Source organism: Miscanthus floridulus, unplaced genomic scaffold, assembly GCF_019320115.1.
Source record: "Miscanthus floridulus cultivar M001 unplaced genomic scaffold, ASM1932011v1 os_1771_2, whole genome shotgun sequence".
NCBI classification, from domain to species: domain Eukaryota; kingdom Viridiplantae; phylum Streptophyta; class Magnoliopsida; order Poales; family Poaceae; genus Miscanthus; species Miscanthus floridulus.
The window spans coordinates 69,781-88,604 of NW_027097906.1; the positions used below are offsets into that span (position 1 = coordinate 69,781).

General features: G+C 45.0%; 1 protein-coding gene and 1 long non-coding RNA gene across 2 annotated transcripts; both read right to left on the reverse strand.

Moving 5' to 3' along the window:
• Positions 1–801: 801 nt before the first annotated feature.
• Positions 802–2,977, reverse strand: LOC136534302 (uncharacterized). Its single transcript, XR_010778697.1, has 4 exons — positions 2,241–2,977; positions 1,831–2,027; positions 1,342–1,439; positions 802–1,271 (listed from the first exon to the last, which is right to left on the reverse strand). It is a non-coding gene; the product is annotated as an uncharacterized lncRNA (long non-coding RNA).
• Positions 2,978–3,229: 252 nt separating this feature from the next.
• On the reverse strand, positions 3,230–6,415 carry LOC136534301 (disease resistance protein RPM1-like). Its single transcript, XM_066526761.1, has one exon. It carries the CDS (start codon positions 6,153–6,155, stop codon positions 3,525–3,527), a length of 2,631 nt encoding a protein of 876 aa, XP_066382858.1. The 5' UTR covers positions 6,156–6,415; the 3' UTR covers positions 3,230–3,524.
• Positions 6,416–18,824: the final 12,409 nt, after the last annotated feature.

Genomic DNA, 18,824 nt, shown 5'->3' on the forward strand with positions numbered 1-18,824 from the left:
TACCGCCCCTTCCTAGCGACGAACAGGCGGAGAGTTCCTGCAATGCCAAATAAAATTGCCCTGTGAAAACGCTCAGCCGACCCCGTGTCCTTCTCAGCTACCCGCTCTTGCGTCATGCGAAAGCATGCGACAACGGAACGCTCCCTTTCACTCTCAATGGGACGCGAAAGGCGCCGACCGCTATACAAATCCCCCTTTCGCCAGCAGGGGGTGTGAAAGCTGATGGGCGTAGCCCAACAATTATAAATGTCAATTTTTTTGCGAGCACCTCTTTTACCTATCATTTTCCATGCTATGAAGCTTCTCATGAATATATTTTTGCTTTTAGTTTTAAGGAAGAATAGATCAATATCCTAGAATTAGTACTGTTTGAATAGATTGTATAAGGTGCTCATCAGCTACCTCATCAGCATCGAAATTCTCGCACCTTAATGTTAACAATTATTCTCCAGATCACCACAATAGCAAAGTGGTTCTCTTAACGCATCTCATGATCAATACAATGTAATGTAGACATGCTCAAGTAAAGAAGTATATACCTTATCATAGGTCACCCGACCTGATCCACCCAAAAAAAACCCAACACAGCCTAACTCTACTTGAGCATCAAGTGGGCTAGGCTCTTAATTTTTCTTATCGCACTGTTTTAGTATGACAGCTACACATTTGGAAAGAGTCAGATCAATATGTGATTGTTTATGTCAGCATATTTGAGTCTGTGTAAAAATATTCACAGCATGCAAATTGTGCTCAAATCTAGGATGTAACCTTCTCATGGTGATATTAGCTTCCATAATTGCTCAATATAGTGTAAACTGAAAAACTACTGGGAGTTCTGAACATGCTTGTACAGTGGAAATAACGCAAAACTTGGACTTAACATGGTGCTACAGTCATCTATATTTTAAGAACAGCACATGCTTTGCTAACTTGTTGAGCTCCTCAAATTGTTTAGCCTACTCAGCCAAACACTAACTGATACAGTCTCTTGTCAGTGCTAGAATATTTTGCAGGCACACTCTTACATAGACTTTTGGTAGGGAATAGGGTGAGCATTTCTTGACTGTAATATAAAGGAACTGTAAAATCATCATCATTAGTCAAATTCTTTCCTGAAGAATTCTTATTGGTGTTATTTGTATGTTTTGAACTACACTTTGTTGTTGGTCCTGAAGCATTGGTATCGTTGCTCTTAAGATGTGAGGACTGCCTCCCAGATTCAGCTCTTGTACCATTGGCAGCACGCCCATTGGAGTTGGCACTCATATGATCTGATGAACAAACAGGTTCAGTTGAAGGCACACAAAATGATGAGAAGAGATGTCTATCGTTGCCGCCAACCTAGAGGCAAAGGTGCAGGTGGTGCCACACTGTCATAGGTAAGATGTGTCCTGTTCCTGTCACCATCTACTCCTATATACCAAGAACGCCTAAGCACACTGCAAGAAAGAAGGCTTCAAAGGAAAAGCTGTGGATGATAATATATACATATAACTCGGCTACTAATCACAGAAAAAGATTAGGTGCCTAGGCAGCTCTATAACATAAATATAAATAAATATATATTTGAGCTAGCAACAAAATTTTTTAATTAGCATGTAATAAAGATGATGCTATATAAATGATTGAATAATAAGTATCATTTTTTAGTTGGCTCGGCTCATGTGAGTTGGAACCGAAATTTGATTTGTGCAATCCGACTCCATCCGTCCCTCCCTGACATTTATCAACATCATGGTAGCTAGCTAGTACTCCTACCACAACATTTAACAAAAATCGACTAACAAGCGACACACAACCCCAGCAAATTGGATTAATCGAAGGGCTAACCTGACTCGCAGATGTGTGGATTGGATGCGCATGCCATGGGGGCGCCAGAGTGGAGGGCGTGGTTGGTACAGAGGTGGTGTGGCGGTGGGAGGGGATGCCGATTGTTCGTAGAGCGCCATCTTGTTCCTGGGCAGCGCGTTTGCCTCTCCTTTGCAGCACCAACCGCCTCTGGCATCCGTGTCTGCGTCCACCTCCGCCTGAAAGGAGCACGAGCAGAGATGGAGTATGAGTGAAGTCTACGTGGGCACGATGGGGAGGGAGGGAGGGAGGTTGGCGCAGACGGCAGACGCGTAGATCGAGAGGGGAGGCGATGCAGATCGGGACTGGGGCACACACGTGAAATCTCGGTAGCAGAGAACTGCTGCAGAGGCGACGGTCCCAGATGTGTGGATTTGCAAGAGGGAGCGTACCTTGAGGACTGAGGAGCCAGCGTTGGCGCCGGGCGCGGCCGGACGGAGCTATGCTGGGCGGGGCGGCATGGCGTAGCGGTCGGGCGGGACAGGAAAGAGAGGGGGCTAGGGGGCGGTTGCCAGGAGGCGCAGCGAGGCGTTGCCGCATTGGTGTGGCGGTGCAGGGGGCGTCCACCGCGAGATGAGGAGGGGCGGGGGCTGATGGGCGAAATGGCAGCTAGGCGGTGAGGCGGCGTGACGGCGATGCGGCGGCGGACGTTTAGGGCTAGAGGGGGCGGTGACGTGCGACTCGGCGGCTGGCCCACATGTCGGCGCAAATAGGAGTATCGGGGTGCCATTGGCGCGCATCGGCTTCACCACGGGCGGCAGACGGGTCCGTTTGACATTTTTTTTAGCTGTAGAGATAGAGAAGAGAAGAGATACACACGAGCGTATATATCCGCACTAAAGAGGTGATACTAGGGAAGGGATTTCCGGATTCCGAATCCCGTCGTCCTCTCCGGCTCTCCCCTTTCTTCCACTGGTCTCTTCTCGCTTACATTATCCACTGCGATGCTAGGCTGCCCGCGCTCGCAGCACTGCAGCAGGGAGCGCCCCGCGCAATTGGGTTCAGCATCCTGCCTGTTCGTGCAGCTGGACTGGAGTCCGGGCGCCAGCGCGGAGGCCGTCCATGCGAGCCGCTCGTCCCTCCGGACGGCCCGCACTTTTGAGGCGAGGAGGCCCCTCCTTGGATTGACGGTGAGCCGCCACTGGTGTTTCTTGCAATTTTTTTTTTTTTTTTTTTGTGCATGCACAAATGCGCCTAAGGACAGTTGAACAACGCCGCGAGCTTGTGATACAACCTTCATACTTCGGTCTGTGCACCTGGTATTTCAGTTTTGCTTACTTAGCGATTATAATGATTATAATATAATATATCCGTCATCATGAGTTCCAGGATGCATCCTGGATTTTTCTTGGTAAAATATCAGTGCCAAACTAAACTTTCTTCAGTTCTTGTGCAAGTTAATCGGTCTGAATGTACAGACCTTGTGATAGCAATTATTCAGGAATCAGAACAAGCAACCGCTCTAATGATTGCAAAACATACCTGCGAAAACAAAAATATATTAGGATGGTTCTCTTGTAGCTGTGTCCGGTAACTCTATTCTTCTTAATGAAACACGGGCTATAACCCCAATCACGAAAAAAAAATACAGTTGAACCCACGAGAACAAGAAATCAAAAAAGCCTCATGTTACAATATGATTGTCTTTGAAGTCCTATAAGCAATGGCCTAAACAGTTACCCATATTGTTGAATGATCTGGATAGATGGGATGTGTTTGACCCTAACAAAATCTTCACTAAGTTCTCCCAATCTATCAGTAAACGAGCTTGGCATGCCCACCAATCTCAGTCTCTGCAATGTAGCAAGAGACTGCAACCCAGTAGGAACTGTCGCTAGATTTTCACATGACATGATCCACACTTCCAGGACACAGGGCATGGCTCCTTCATCGACATCCCATTCCTCCAGCTCCTCAAGTTCAGTTATGATAAATATTTTCAGGTTTGGAAAGCCTGGACAGCAGCATCTCATCGCTTTTCCCTGGTATGCTTTGTTCAGCTGGAGGAATAGCAGATTTGGTAATTGAGCGAGAACTGAAAGTGGATCTTCTTCCAGTTTTGAGAAGCTCAAGCGTAGCTTTGTAAGCTTATCTAACTGAGTGAACCAATCTGGCAATTTCTGTAATGGTCCAGCTATGTGCAGCTTCTGTAGACTTGATGAAGGCTTCAATGTTGCAATGTCAAGAGGTCTGATGCCATCACCGGAGAAGATGGATAGGTATGATAGTTCTTTCATATTGTTTACTGAAGAACACAGTTTTTCTGCATCTTCATTGTTTAAATCCTCTACAGCAAGCTTTTGAAGCTTAGTAAGGCCTGCAATCTCATGAACAACAGTTGCACTTGCTTGCAAACCAGTTAATACTTGGAGTTCACCAAGCTGGGAAAGTCCTGTCAGGACCTTGATGCTTTTGCCATCTTGCTTCATCTCTAGGTTTCTTAAATTCCTCAAACACTTGATTTGAAATGCAATTATGCTTATCCAAGTCTTCCTGATATCAAGAGTTTGCAAGTGATAGAGTTTCTGCAGTGTTCTTGGGAGCTTCTTCAATTTTGTTCCTCTTAGCCCAAGATACCTCAAGTGTAGTAGTCCTCCTATCTCTTTTGGAAGTTTTAGCACATTGGCATTTTCCAAATCCAAAATTCTTACCAGTTTAAATCTCTTTGCAACAATGTTGCTTTTCAATACAACAGGTGCACTACCACTGAACATGAAAACAGATCGCATCTTTTTTGTGTGTTCTTTGTGGAATTGCACATGAGATGTCTGTAATGAGATGCGCCGAGCACTAGTGCTTGCACCTTTATCATGACAAATGACAGAAAAGTTTCCATTTTCAGACAGCGAGACGGCAAGATCGTGAAGAAGATCATGAATTCTGCATGCTTTTACTCTCCCGCTGCTGCTAACGACCGACGCTTCTATCATGCTTCTGTTAATGAGCTCCATGAGGTACTTCTCTGCAGTTGTTTCAAGTGTCTCATCATTTTTCTTTTTCACAAACCCTTCAGCAATCCATAGTCGAACTAGTTTCTTTCGTGAGATCTCTGAGTCGTATGGAATGACAGAAAGCAGCAGAAAACATGGCTTCAAAGGGTGTGGAAGATCTTTGTAGCTTAAAAAGAGTGCTTGGTGGACTCCCATTTCACCGTTGCTTAAGTCCTTCTGAATACTCTCCAAGACACAAGTCCATTCGGTGTCTGTTTTTTTCTTCCTTGACATCATGCTCCCTGCAGCAACTATAGCAAGGGGCAAACCAACACACTTCCTCGCAATGTCCTTAGCGGTCTCTGTCATGTCATCAGGGCATACCCCATCTGTCAAGAATGCCTTTCTACAAAACAAATTGTAGGAATCTTCAAATGTCATTGGCTGAAGTCGATGGACATCACTTCTCGCATCAATAACTGACTCAGCCACGACAACGTTACGCGTTGTCACAAGGACCCGGCTCCTGCCATTCTTAGGCAATACCAGCTTGATCACATCCCAGAGCCCTTTCTCCCAGACATCATCAAGCACAAGCAAAAACCGCATACCTCTGAGGCCACTCAAGAGCAGTTCTTGGAGTTGACCCTCACTGAGAGAGTTTGCCTCGGCAGAGGGGATCCTCACCAGCCCCCTGGCCATCTCACGAAGGACACCTCGCAGCTCCATCTTATTTGAAACATAGACCCATGAACTGCGATCGAAGTGCCTCTTCACATCTGGGTGGTTGTACACCTTCTTGGCAAGCGTGGTCTTCCCAACACCACCCATGCCAACCAAGGACATGACGCTCATCTCTGATTCCTCACCCAAAATATGCTGAAGCAACGCGTCTAGGTCTCTATCCAGGCCTACAGTATCTTTGTCATGAACTAGGGGAGACGAGGCTAAGAGACCAATGATGTTATCACTGGAGTCTGCTGGTTTGTTGGTTAGGTTTGGGTACTCAGACCGACGCCGAGAAATGTCGCTCAGCTGCTTCTTGATGCGCCTGATCTGAGCCTCCACTTTGCTCCATGCTCTCAAGTTACCGAGGATGCTGCAAGCACGCACCTGATTAGCATCGAAGACATCGAAGACGTCCTCCGAATCAAGCATGATGTCCCTCATCTGGTGGACCCATGCTTCTGTGGTCGCGCTGCCATCGCCGCTGCACGTCTCCACTTCGTGCAGGAAAAGCTGCATGCTGTGGAGCTCGTCACGTAGCCAGCAGACATCCTGGCCTGTGGTCAGGAGGCGACGGCCTTGGTCGGCTACTCTATGCGTAAGCAGGGATGCTATGCCATGGATCAAGGAAGCAAGGATGGGTTCCGCCATGGGGAAAATACCTTTGGTACAGGGAAGGATGGAACACTAACACAGTCGACTTCCTGCTTTGTCTTAGTCAACGTCAACCGGCTTGTGGTTGTTGTATAATTTTTATTTTCATTTGAGTAGATATTTTTCCCACTTGCATACGACTTAATTATTATTTTTATTCCGGCGAGCTGCCCAAGAATAAATTAGTTCTTATAGTAACAGAAATTAGAGTATTAAAGAAGTTGTTGCCAAGAAGCATGCATGTATTGGTGTGGAGTAATATTACATGCTATATGAATGATAAAATAAATTAAAACAATTTTGATAAAAAGAAGTTGTAGCAATAACTTTGTTATTGAGGATACAAAATAATGGTCTCTTCAGTTCGATGTGCAAGGCTAGGTCTATACGGATTATGAGCAATTACACTGTTTATCAAAGATGCAAGGCTTTACCGTTTAATTCTGTTAAAAGTCACTCTTCCCATGCTATGAGTAGTTAACAGCGAAAATATTATTACTTATGCATTACTCTTATTAGTATTAATAATTATTGTTGTGTCGGGGATGCAAGCAGTTGGTGTAGTCTTGTATAAGGTGCATGTGACATAGATACATAAGTGTAGTCTTGGCTAGACCGATTAAATTTAACTTTGTATTTGTTTCGGTTAGCCGGTACAATTAGTTTTTAGAAAAGACTCTTCACCCCCTCTAATCAGCTCTTTGTTCCTAACACTAGGGCAGAATGAGGGGATTACATTCAAGGACTGTTTGGTTCATCCCCAAGCAACTTTTTCTGGCACTTTGAGCGCTCCCAGATGTTCGATTTCAAGCGTCTAGGGCTCAGATGTGTGCCTGGCGCTGAAGGTATCTGGGAGGGCACGAACCAAACTCGCCCTGATAGCTGGGTGGTTTCGGGTTATAGCGCGGTGGCAAAGAGCTAGCAGAGACGCGAGACTAGAACGGTGATCATGTAGTATCTCACCGCTAAGGAAATGTCAAAAAGATGAAGAAGATCCAAAGCACAGTGAGGTAGAACAAACATAGCACCGTGAGTTAGAACAAAGGCTGAGATCATTAGATCTAAATCCATCACAAAAATCGAGAGTCTGATGGAGGTAATTTAATAATAATTAGATTTGAACCATCACACAAAAAATCAAGGACCTAAATACAATACAAATAATGATCAATGAGTGAGCGTCAACACAAGAATTTTTGCCTTGCTCCAAATTTTCATGGCGTTGGCTGGACTTGGTGCAATACCCCCAAATGGTCTCATGCAACACAGAGAAACAATAAACACAACTTCATAAATCAGATGCAACAACATTGCCTGCCATATGGGTTTGGATGTACAATAGCTAGGGGATGAGTTCAAGGGCGAAGGTTGCAGCTCCAACTGAATGCCCCGGCCCATAACCATCGAGCTCACCGTAGGGAGGAGCAAGAAGGTCATCACATTCTGTCGTGGTTGCAGCGATAGTCTTTGGACTTTTCCATGAGCGGCGACGGAGCATGACCCCCCGCAGGAGACAGGGGATAGCCAATGGTGGCTGCGCTCGAAGGATTTGGGAGCAAGCCAACGACGGAGGAAGCAAGATTGACAGATTTCGTTATGGGCAAGAAGGAAGTGCCGGAAGAAAAAAGAGAGATTGGAGAGAGAAGAGAGAGTTGGGAATCACCGAGTGGAGGCGTAAGATATTTTACTTCAAGCGTGCAGTGGATGATAATTCGCTGGTCTGAACTTTGGCTGAAACAGGCTGAAAAACACTGTTCCGGATGAATTGTTGTGAGAGAAAAACACTGTTCCGGCTGAAAAAACAAGCCGAACAAGTCAAACTTTAAGACAAGCGAACGAGGCCAATGTGGATAGCATGAGGCCACATAGCATCCGAAAAGGACTTGTGATGTTCTGATGTTCTAATCAGAGAATTACTGTTTCTTTATTTAATTATTGGGATAAAGAATCAGATGCTTGTTTTACTTTGCTGACCATTTTATCCCTTCTGTGTAAGAAACTCCTGGTTTGAATACACTTTTACCTCTCTAGTAACGAAGAACAACGCTAGAAAGGGTCTGTCCGCTTGAACTTATCGGTCGGCTTATCAGCTAGAATTTATAGTATTTTTCTCTCACAACAAAACAGCTTCAGCCGGCTTTAATACCAGCCGAACAGCTAGAATCTATAGTGTCAATAGGCGAGCTTTTTTTTTTTGTGTCTGTCAATAGGCGAGCTTGATTAGTGTGGATGCGTGCTGGTGAGCACTCAAGGAAAGATTTCCATGAAGCAAGAGCTCATTCTTTCATTCCTCCAAAAATATAGATTTGTTAAAATAAACAGAATTGTTCGTCGTTTCAGTGAAACGGATTTCTATCATTTCATCCATTCCTTTGTGTCAAAAGTATACATTGACACCATTCACAACATCTCTTGCCTGCTAGTACCAGTTGTAATGACCTTTCTGTACAGTGGGTACTAGGATTACGACGGAGTTTGCAGGTCGGCAACGTATTAGGTGTAAACCAATCGACCTGTGTAAATTTAGAAACTACCAATCAGGACCACTAGATGCTGATCCAATGGATGGAGTGAAAGGCGAGATTTTTTTTACGCTTAAGCCCCCCACCCGCCGGCCTTTTTTTACGCGTAAGCCCCCTCACCCCATCCATTAGATCAGCATCTAGTGGTCTTGATTGGTAGTTTTCAAGTTTGCACGGGTTGATTGGTTTACACCGGATATGCAGGTCTGCACCGCACCTTCATCCACTGAGAATCATCTTTGCTTTTTCAGTCATAGAATATTATTTCTCTCTCTCAATAAATAAGCCCTGCAGCAGCACTTAATGGGCGCGTTCGCTGTCCTCCTCAACGAATATTGTTCATCAACCAGTCGCTACAGTGTTTCTCTCTCACAAAACCAGCAAAGTTTCAGACCAGCCAACGGGGCACGGAGCCCGAGACTCGGCGGCCGTATGCATTTTCTCTACTCTAGGTACTGTATGCAACTCAGCGACAACGACAAGGCTGCCGGGGGCATGCATGCCACCGTCAGATTGCAGCGCTGGTCATCGTACAGATCGAGTTAACGGCCTGCTCCAGGCCCAGCAACAACCAAGCAACAATCTTTGTCCATTCTGCCGAGCCCAGCGGCCGGCTCCTGAACATATCAAACGCCAAGGGCCAATGCTAGGACAAGGTCACAATGCCTGAACATATCATAGATGTTAGTATACTAGTATAAGTCGCGCGCCCTTGCGCATATTGGTAGGCACATGTAAGTTTACTTTTGAAAATATATATTGAATCCAGGAACATGACATTGCTCCCTTCGGTGCGGAGCTACAGTAAAACATATATCGGTTGATGCCGATTACTGTAGGAAACATAGATAAAGATCAGTCAAGGGACAATGCCTAAAAAAGAGAAAACAAAATACTTGGAACACCCATGGCATTGCTCCATTTGGTGTTAAGCCGCAGCAAGGCATGCATGGTTTGATGTCGATTACTATCACTGTTCGCCTAAATGGCTGTTTAGCCCGTTTACACACCGTTTAAATGGCTGTTTAGCCCGTTTACACACCGTTTAAACGTTAAACGGTGGTACACCGTTTCCGTTTAATTGGTTGTTTTGACCGTTTAAACGGCTGTTTTTCCCGTTTAAACACCCGTTTTGCCCGAATAATGGGCTATACGGTAGGTGATCGACTGTTTACCGTTTAACGTTTAGAATAACACTGATTACTATAGCAAAACATAGATGAAGATCAGTTAAGGGACAATGCCGAACAAAAGGAGGCACAAAATACTTGGAGCATCCTGTAACATTACGGCCTTCTGTGATTATTTCTAGAAACAAAAAAAGGATGTGAGATTAATGTCATTACGAATTAATTCTGAACATAACTCATATCAGTCAAAGTACATGTAAAAAAAGGACGGCGTTTCCATTTTTCTATTTCTAACTTGCACAGTATGTGTATCAAAAAATATGAGGTACATCCGCATATCAGAATGTGAAATAAATCATGCAGAAACAATGACATCGTATAGGGAAGATGAAAAATGAATCCGGTTTTTGAATCAGAAAAATAAATTCAAATGCTTAGAACAACATATCATAAACAAAGAGGCTTTCAGCATAGTTTCAGTGATCGATACCATACCATCAGTATATAATGGGTATGTGGTTCAGGTAACACATACCATCAGATGGCCTATGGTGGCTGGCACGGGCTTTTTGCACTCGATGCCGAAATGGGTGTCCCCAAGTAACACATGAGACTCTACATAACCTAAGTATCAGTGCTTCGTCACAAACAATGTAAAATTATCTTACCAATTTGATACAGCCATTGGCAAATAAGATGATATTATTTCGAGGCCTAAAAGGCATCTACCTGGACTGAAAAATGGTGCTAAGCTAAAAGAATTTGTATGTGGTAGGTGATGAAGATAGGTAGAGGCCCAAAGTAGGTTTCTTACCAAAATAAGAGAGTGTCTCTGAAAACTGCTTGCTAAGCGAATTGATGCGAAATACCGGCTATTCACTGCACCGCAAGGAGCAAAGAAATTAGTGGGGAAACTGATTAGACAGGGACGCTGCAAATAGAATTGGGCTAGCATTATATAAGGACCTGTCATTTCGACCGTGCAGCCAACAAGCTAACAAGCAGTCACTACAATACATAGGAAACATTAGTAATACAGGAAACATAATTATGGACAGGTTTATCAACCAATATGCAGGCCATCTAGAGTTGTTAGCTAGCAATTGCGGTGACAGTTTCCCCACACCGAATATAACTGAAATCTAGATGGTCTACCATCCGCAAAATTTAGGTAGGCTATGGTTATACTTTCTGGAAACTAATGGATCAAAAGTTTGTCCATTATATATATTTGAACTTGCCGTAAGTTTGAACTGTCTATTTAGGCAGAAGCCTTGGTCTTTTTGTAAAAAAAACAGCAGCCATACAAATAAAAAATTGAGAGCGTAGTCTCAATTCTATACATGAATCTAATCCAATTATTAATAGTGAGATGCCTGGACAGTAATAGCCACCCAAGTGGCAAAGAAAGGAGCTACTGTGTACTGCTACTGCCCAACCAAAGTGAACCATGGACCAAAGATGGAGGCTAAAGCAGTATAGGTGTGGTATGGACGCATACAGTGACGAAGCCAGAAAAAAATTTAGGAGGGGTTGAACAAAAAAATAGAGGCTTTTTTATCTTCTCTTAACCTTAGCCCATCCTACCTAATACATGTATGCATAAAATTTTAAGGGAAAACTTATGAGAACTCCACGTGCTCAGGATAGGTAGGGGGGGCTGAAGCCCCCCTAGCCCCACCGCTGGCTTCGTCCATGGACGCATAGTATCATCACGAGATTACGTGGTTGATGGCCTAGCACAAAGACATCGCTAAAGCAATCAGGGTATCATAAAAGGTACTACGTGGTTCTAAATTTGGGCTCCAATATTTTCAGTTCTGCATGTAATAAAAATATGTCCAAACCATTATATCAACATATTCTAATATAGTATTGAGGTTGTTTAGGTGCCTTGAGTGAAGTGGCATCAAGACTCAAAAGCAAAGGCAGTTCAAATGCTCATGTTCCCTCCATCCTCGCTGATGGTAAGGATCATGTTCTTTTTTAATGAAGCACTCCATTCCCTCATTTAGGTTGAGTGAAGGCAGCAGCAGACCAATAGCTGTGAACTAAGATAGCTATAAAGAAAACACAACTGATTCAGATAAATCTTGGTCAGTCATGTATGAGGCAGTAACTTAAATGTTTATTTTCGTAAATCAACATGTGTAATTCGAAACTAATTGACATAATACTTACATGTGTAAATCACCAATGATTCAGTAGGTCTAAAGCTCAAATTGTGATGAAAGTACACACTCATTCCATTGAAATCTAAAATAATACAGAGCATGAAAAAAATGAAGGCATGTGTTTCCACTCATATAACTATTACAAATTAGCACCTATGGACTTAATTTCCTTTTTAAATCGTGGAATAATCCAGGGATATATATGCTTGCATCAAGTAAATTTGTCTATAACAACTCATGGGTGGTAGAAGGCCAAAGGAAAGTAGCTCATTGTACACCACGTGTTTAAGTCTTATTAGCAGTATAAGAGCGAATGATACAATTACCTAGAGTCTTTGTAGAACTAATGGAATATTACAGGCCCATAGGACAGAATTGGTGGTTTTGCAAACATATTATAAAGCCAAAGTTTGAAGAGTGCACTGTATAAATTTAGCATGTAGTTCTGCCGATCCTATCGACCTCACCATCTATAATAGCAGGAAAAGTTTCAGAAGACAACCATACTGAATCTGTAGATACAGTGGTTTTTTTTTCTTCACACCACAAATACTTAGAATAAGTTAGCAAAGCATCGGCAAGTACAAAGTTTATGATCTAAAAAGGGTGAAACTGAGGTCGCAAAGAGTACTGAACATATTTCCATTAATTATTCTGCATCAGTGGTTATATCATGAGAAATATCAGTTTGCTTTCTGTTATGTTAGCTCAGTTCATACATGTAAATGGCCTGACATAAGAACAGTGGGTTAGCTCAGTTCATACATGAGAAATATTTTAGCTCAGTTCGCACATGTAGGTTAATAAAATATCAGATGAGTAAATGGACTGTCATAAGAATAAAAATGGCTGGAGATGTGCATGAAAGAGATTTTAATTCAGTTTGTACAACATGAAGCCCTGCCCAAATAAGCTCTAGCTAGAAGAACTAACAGATGCAATAAGTATTTACTCACCAACATTTTGGCAGCCCCGGATCCATATATATTCAATCCAGTTTCCCTCCTGAATTCTGGCCTGGAAATTGCCGGCAAAAATGTATCAAATGAACAAATCTTGAGGTGGCAATTAAGTGAATGTTTTTGTTTTGCTGATCACATCTAATTTGAAACCGCACCGATGTAAAGAAACTGCACGATGTAAGAGAACATGAGAAAAGCATCGATGACTGAAGTGAAGGAATGAACGAAGCCAAATAAATTGAACCAAACAAAAATGTGATACCCCAAAAAAATATCAGAAAGAAGAAATATGAATATTTTTTCTGCTTCGTCTACTACACAGGCTGCAGCTACCCAAACCAGTGGAGCAACATTGCGCGCGCGTAGGTGAAAAAAACGTAGTCAATTCATAGGAACTGTGACCGAACTACCTTTCCTTCCATGCTTGCCTCGTTATACATCTGCTGCCTGTTGTGCACATTGGACGTTCTGCTATAGGTGGCTGTCCTTGCCATCTACAAATTGTAGATTGATCAGACAACACATTACCTCAATCAAGAACCTAAAAAACAATGTCCATCATCAAATTAGTTGCTGCCAGGTGGAGAGTATCGTACCGTAGCTTGCTTGTACTTCAGGAATTGATTGGTAGAGGTAACAAAAAGAACAAAAGATTCAAGGTTACCATGGCCTGAGCTGTGATGGTTAATCTTTTCTAATGCATGAGTGCCATGTAAAAAAATATCATTTTCCCTATGGGAATGAGGTAAAAAATTTAAGCAACAAAGTGAAACTCGGTGGCCTGCCATCCAGTCTGAGTTCCATACGATAGTTTGGGGAACAGGAGAGGCTAAACCATTAGCTCGAAGCAAGCGATTTTTACATAACTTTTAGGGACAGAACTACAGCAAAACGAAATAACTAATGTGGTCCACAGGTGGCCTTCATGTATTTGGTGAATACTAATATGTTGACTGCTTTGTGTGGATGCTTACTTGTAGATGGGAAAAATACTACCAAGAAGTGAAAGAAGAGAGAAAGATCTGTGAACACCCATGGCAGGTTTAGAGAGGAGCAAGTATGAGACTGGTCCAACAAGCACTGGGACTGTATCATTGCAGAGCTGCATGAGGGGCAAAAAAAAAGTTCTGCAGGCATTATTTTTCATAAAAGAAATGGTGATCCTATCATATTGCTATTAAACTTACGTAGTCATAACCAGCATAACTACAAAGAAATGAAAGCAGCATTAGTTGACAGACAAATAATTTCGCAGACAGCCAAAGTAGCATTAGTATGCACAAAAAAAAATTAACAGCCATGTAACAAAGGTTTTGAACATGCTGAATTGTATCCCAGAAGGATGCATGAATACACGAACCTCTTGTCGACTGGCCATGGTTGACAGAGCGTACCAAATCAGGAACCTGCAACAAACAAATCGAGGTACATCTAAAAAATACAGAGGCATAAAATCGAAATACAGCCATAGGAGGACCTCAGCTAGCTGCACACGCCACAGGGAAAGAAAGGAGCCGGGGGCGGGTTCGGCGTGCCAGAGAGAGAGAGAAGTCGGGGGCGGGGTTCGGCGCTAGGAGCTCCGGACCTAGGGTTTCCTGTAGCATATGAACGCCCGCGGGCTAGAGGAGGAAGCGGCGCCGGGTGGCAGCCACGCTGGCGGGCAGCCACCGGTAGGGCCCGGTCACGCTGCACCGTGGCCGGGGACAGCCACCGCCGGCGGCGACACGCGGTGCCGCGGCAGAGGCCGGGGAGCGCGGTGAGCCGGCGGCACTTGCCCGGCCGGCACGCCGTGGGGAGGTGGAGGAGGAGGAGGACGAGGGCGACCGCAGCCGCGCCGCGCTGCTGGCGTCGGTGGCCGCCCTGGCCGCGCGTCGGGAGAGATCGGGAGAGGGAGGGAGCGAACGAGAGAGAGCGAGGAAGGGGGAGGAGAAGCAGAAGTTTGGGGAAGGGAAAGCAGAAGCTGGATATTATATTCTTTTCGCTGGATTCTGAGAAGAAGCCGTAGAAGGTAAATAAGAGCACGAAGAATTCGAAGAAGCCGGAGAGGACGAGGGGAAGCTGCTCCGGACGAGAATCACCTTCAAGAGATCTGGGCCATCGATTCGAAAATCCGACGGAGGAAAAAAATTAGAGCGACGTGGCCGGTGTCTGCTTCTTGGAGTCCTTGCGGGCTTGTATGGGTTAATATAATACAGTTCTCGGTTTTAGGACTCAAATAATTTTAAAGTCAATCAGATGTATAAAAAAATACTAACACCTATGATATCGAAGCATTATTAGATCAATTATATGAAATACCTATTTAGAGAGAAATATTAATAGTATTTTCTATGCATTTAACTAAATTTAACAAAGTTTGACTTGTTTCCAAATTTCAAATTGTAGTTTTCTTTGAAAAGAGTGGAATGTGTCTGTGCGGACTCGATGGGTGCGTGCAGGAGCCATTGACCTGGGCCCGTTCCTCTGCCTGCGCGGCGCTGCCAAGCGTCGTCTCGTCCCTGTCTAGCACCACCAATTCTTCTTCTTTTTTCCCCTTTATTATTTTCTTTCGTACTCGTGTCATCATATATCCGTGTTATTCCCCACCAATCGGGGGACATGGGATGCGCTGCTGAAATACGGTCCGCAATCAAATCTGCCATAGACTAATTATGAAACTAAATGAATAGATTGAGAATAATTTACGAGACAAATTTTTTAAACTTAATTAGTCCATAATTTGATAATGTGGTGATACGGTAAACATATGTTAATGACAGATTAATTAGGTTTAATAAATTCGTCCCGCGGATTATTAAAGACTTCTGTAATTTATTTTTTTATTACTATCAGAACACTCGACGTGACACCCTCTGTTGATTGATTTGATGTAAGAGAAAAATATTATTTGTTGGCTGAAAAAATACGGCTTATAAGCCAAACAAAAAGGGCGCATGTGACCCCGATGTGAGAATAGTCCCTACACAGAAACTACGTGATAGTTTACCCTAAGACTCTCACTAAACCATTTCTTCCAATGTAGGGCCCGTTTGGCACAGCTTATACCGGCTCCGGCTTATCCGACGAAAACACTGTAGCAACACTGTATCAAAAAGCCGGTTTTCTCTCTCCCCCCTCCCTCTCACTGACATCGGCACTGTTCATTGAAGCCGGAGAAGCCTTTTTTTTTTTTTTTTGGCTTTCCCCGCTTGCTACAGTACACGTGCTACAGTGAGACGAAAAAAGTAGGCGAGAGAAAACCGTCTTTTTGCTACAGTGTTGCTACAGTTTTTGTCAGACTGAAGCCGGTTAAAGCCGTGCCAAACGGGCCCGTAGCATTTTTTCAAGGACCTAGCTAAAAATCTAGCCAATCATTCTCTGATTGCTTCTCTCTCATCTGAATCATCTGTGCACGGGTCTCTGTGGTCGACGAGCGGCTTGAGCTCCTCCGCGTCCACGCACGCCCACTCCTCGCCGCGCCGGCAGCCGCACGAGCGAGCTACAATCGGCGGCGGCACATGAGGTCCGACGACCATTGCCTGTGATTTGCAGTGCCTGGCCTTCTCGAATCCATTGGCGTAGCACTCGAAGTCGTTGACGGTCATGTCGATCTCCTCGGTGTTCATGACAAACGGGCCAAGCTGCACGACGGGCTCCCCGATGGGCTCTCCGCCGATGAGCAGGAAGCGAGCAGCTGCGCGCCTGCTGCCGCGCGAGCGACTCCGCGCCGGTGGCTAGGCGAGCCAGGGTGAGGCGGCCGCGGCGCACGCGTGGGCGGTGGTGCGGGCGGCCGCGCTGGAGCTCCGCACGGCGGGTGGCCGCGCTGGAGGTCCGCAAGGCGCGGGCGGCGCGCATGGCGTGCGACGGCGCCGGACGGCCGCGATGGAGGTCCGCGCGCCTCCCGGCTCGGCTCCCTTCCCTGCTCGTCTCAGGCACGCCGCGACGGGAGCTCTCTAGCGAGTTGGCCGCGGCCGCGTAGCGCACAGGATCTAGCGGAAGGAGGAAGAAATCAATCCGTCTCTCCCAACGCGGTAAAGAGTGATTTCTACCGTCTCCATGCATGCGTAGAATCGGTTTCCCCTTTATACTCGGTTTCCATGTTTTTTACTCTCTTCTCGTTAAATTGCTCGTCATATCAGCATAACGATGAGACGGCAGTCCAATGAACGCTCATAGAAACCATAGTGGTTTCGGTACCGTGAGGGCTCTAACACCCCTAAACTTTATCCTTGTATTTAAACACCAACATTCGTTTTAAAAACGTAACGCAGCTTGAATTTTACTGTGTTGTGGTACAAGTTACGTTACGTGTGCTCTGAAAATCTGTGACAGGCTTGAATTCTATTTGCTGCCTCATTCTGCCTTTTGTACAGTGCGTACGTAACCCAGTCCTGTGCTGTAGAAGCAGGACACTAGGAGTTGACATGGAGGTACAAATTTACAATTCCAACTAGGGCTCTGTTCGCTTTTGCTTATAAGTCAGAATTAGCCATATTTTTCAAATATAAAATAATGTTTTTCTCTCATAACAAATCAGCCATGTAAATCAGTCGCAGCAACAATAAGTCCTGCCGAACTCGAGATGTCAACGGGGAATTCCCTGTCGGGGGTTACCGCCCCATCCCCGTCCCCGCGGGGGCAAATTTCCCCCGTCCCCGTCCCAGTGAAGGCTTATGGGGAGCACTTCTTCCCCATCCCCGTCCCCGCTCGGGGATTTAATCCCCGCAGGGATCCCCATCTGAAAGCTCTAGTTTGGTTTTGGTGAATTGATGAAACCCTAAGTGCTAACCTAGTTCATCAAGTGATCATGAGATAGGTAGCACACTTCAAGTAGAGAAGCAAATGAAGATCATAACATGACAATGGTGATAGCATGGAGATGATCAAGGGCTTACACTTGAAGAGAAGAAAGAGAAAAACAAAAAACTCAAGGCAAAGGTATAACTTGTAGGGGCTATTTTGTTTTGGTGATCAAGACACTTAGAGAGTGTGATCACATTTAGGTTTGATAGTCGTACTATTAAGAGGGGTGAAACTCGTATCGGAATGCGGTTATCAAAGTGCCACTAGATGCTCTAACTCATTGCATATGCATTTAAGATCTAGTGGAGTGCTAACACCCTTGATAATATTTGTGAAAATATGCTAACACGTGTGCACAAGGTGTGTGCAGGGTTGAGATGGGTTTGGGTCCCTCTCTCCCTCCCGCCGAGCGCTTGCTCGGCGGGATTCGGCGCTTTCGGGAAAATGAAATGCCTATTTTCTATTGCGCCGGATGCAAATTCTTGGTGGTTGGCACATTGGAGCAAGGGTGAAGAAGTTAGAGGAGAAAGGGATTCGGTCTCACTGTTTAACAGTGACCGGACGCTGAGTCCGAAACGACCGGACGCTGAAGTAGTGCGTCCGGTCAGGCTGTCGGTCGGCATAGTGCTTAGGGTTAAGCACCGGACGCTGGGCTGCGTCCGGTCGAGTTGACCGGACGCGTCCGGTCATGCTCGGGAGCTTACTGTAAACGACCGGACGCAGGGGCTTCAGCGTCCGGTCAGTTCGAAGAAGCAGCGTCCGGTCGAGGCTGATGACCGTTGAGTCTGGACACGTGGCTGACATCGAGCGACCGGACGCTGAGGGCCAGCGTCCGGTCAGTCTGACCGGAGCGTCCGGTCAGAACGCGTTTTGTCCAGTGAAGGGGTATAACGGCTCTATTTGATTGGGGCTCTATTTATAGCCCCATGGCTGGCTCAAACTCACTCTCTTGGCTATTTCTATTGACATAGCATACTTATGAGCTTAGCCAAAGCCCTCCCACTCATCTAGATCATTGATTCATCATCATAGTGAGATTGGGAGTGAATCCAAGTGCATTGCTTGAGTGATTGCATCTAGAGGCACTTGGTGATTG

Excerpts from the sequence above, each read along its gene's own strand:
- LOC136534301 (XM_066526761.1), bottom strand. The coding sequence starts at position 6,155 with ATGGCGGAACCCATCCTTGCTTCCTTGATCCATGGCATAGCATCCCTG.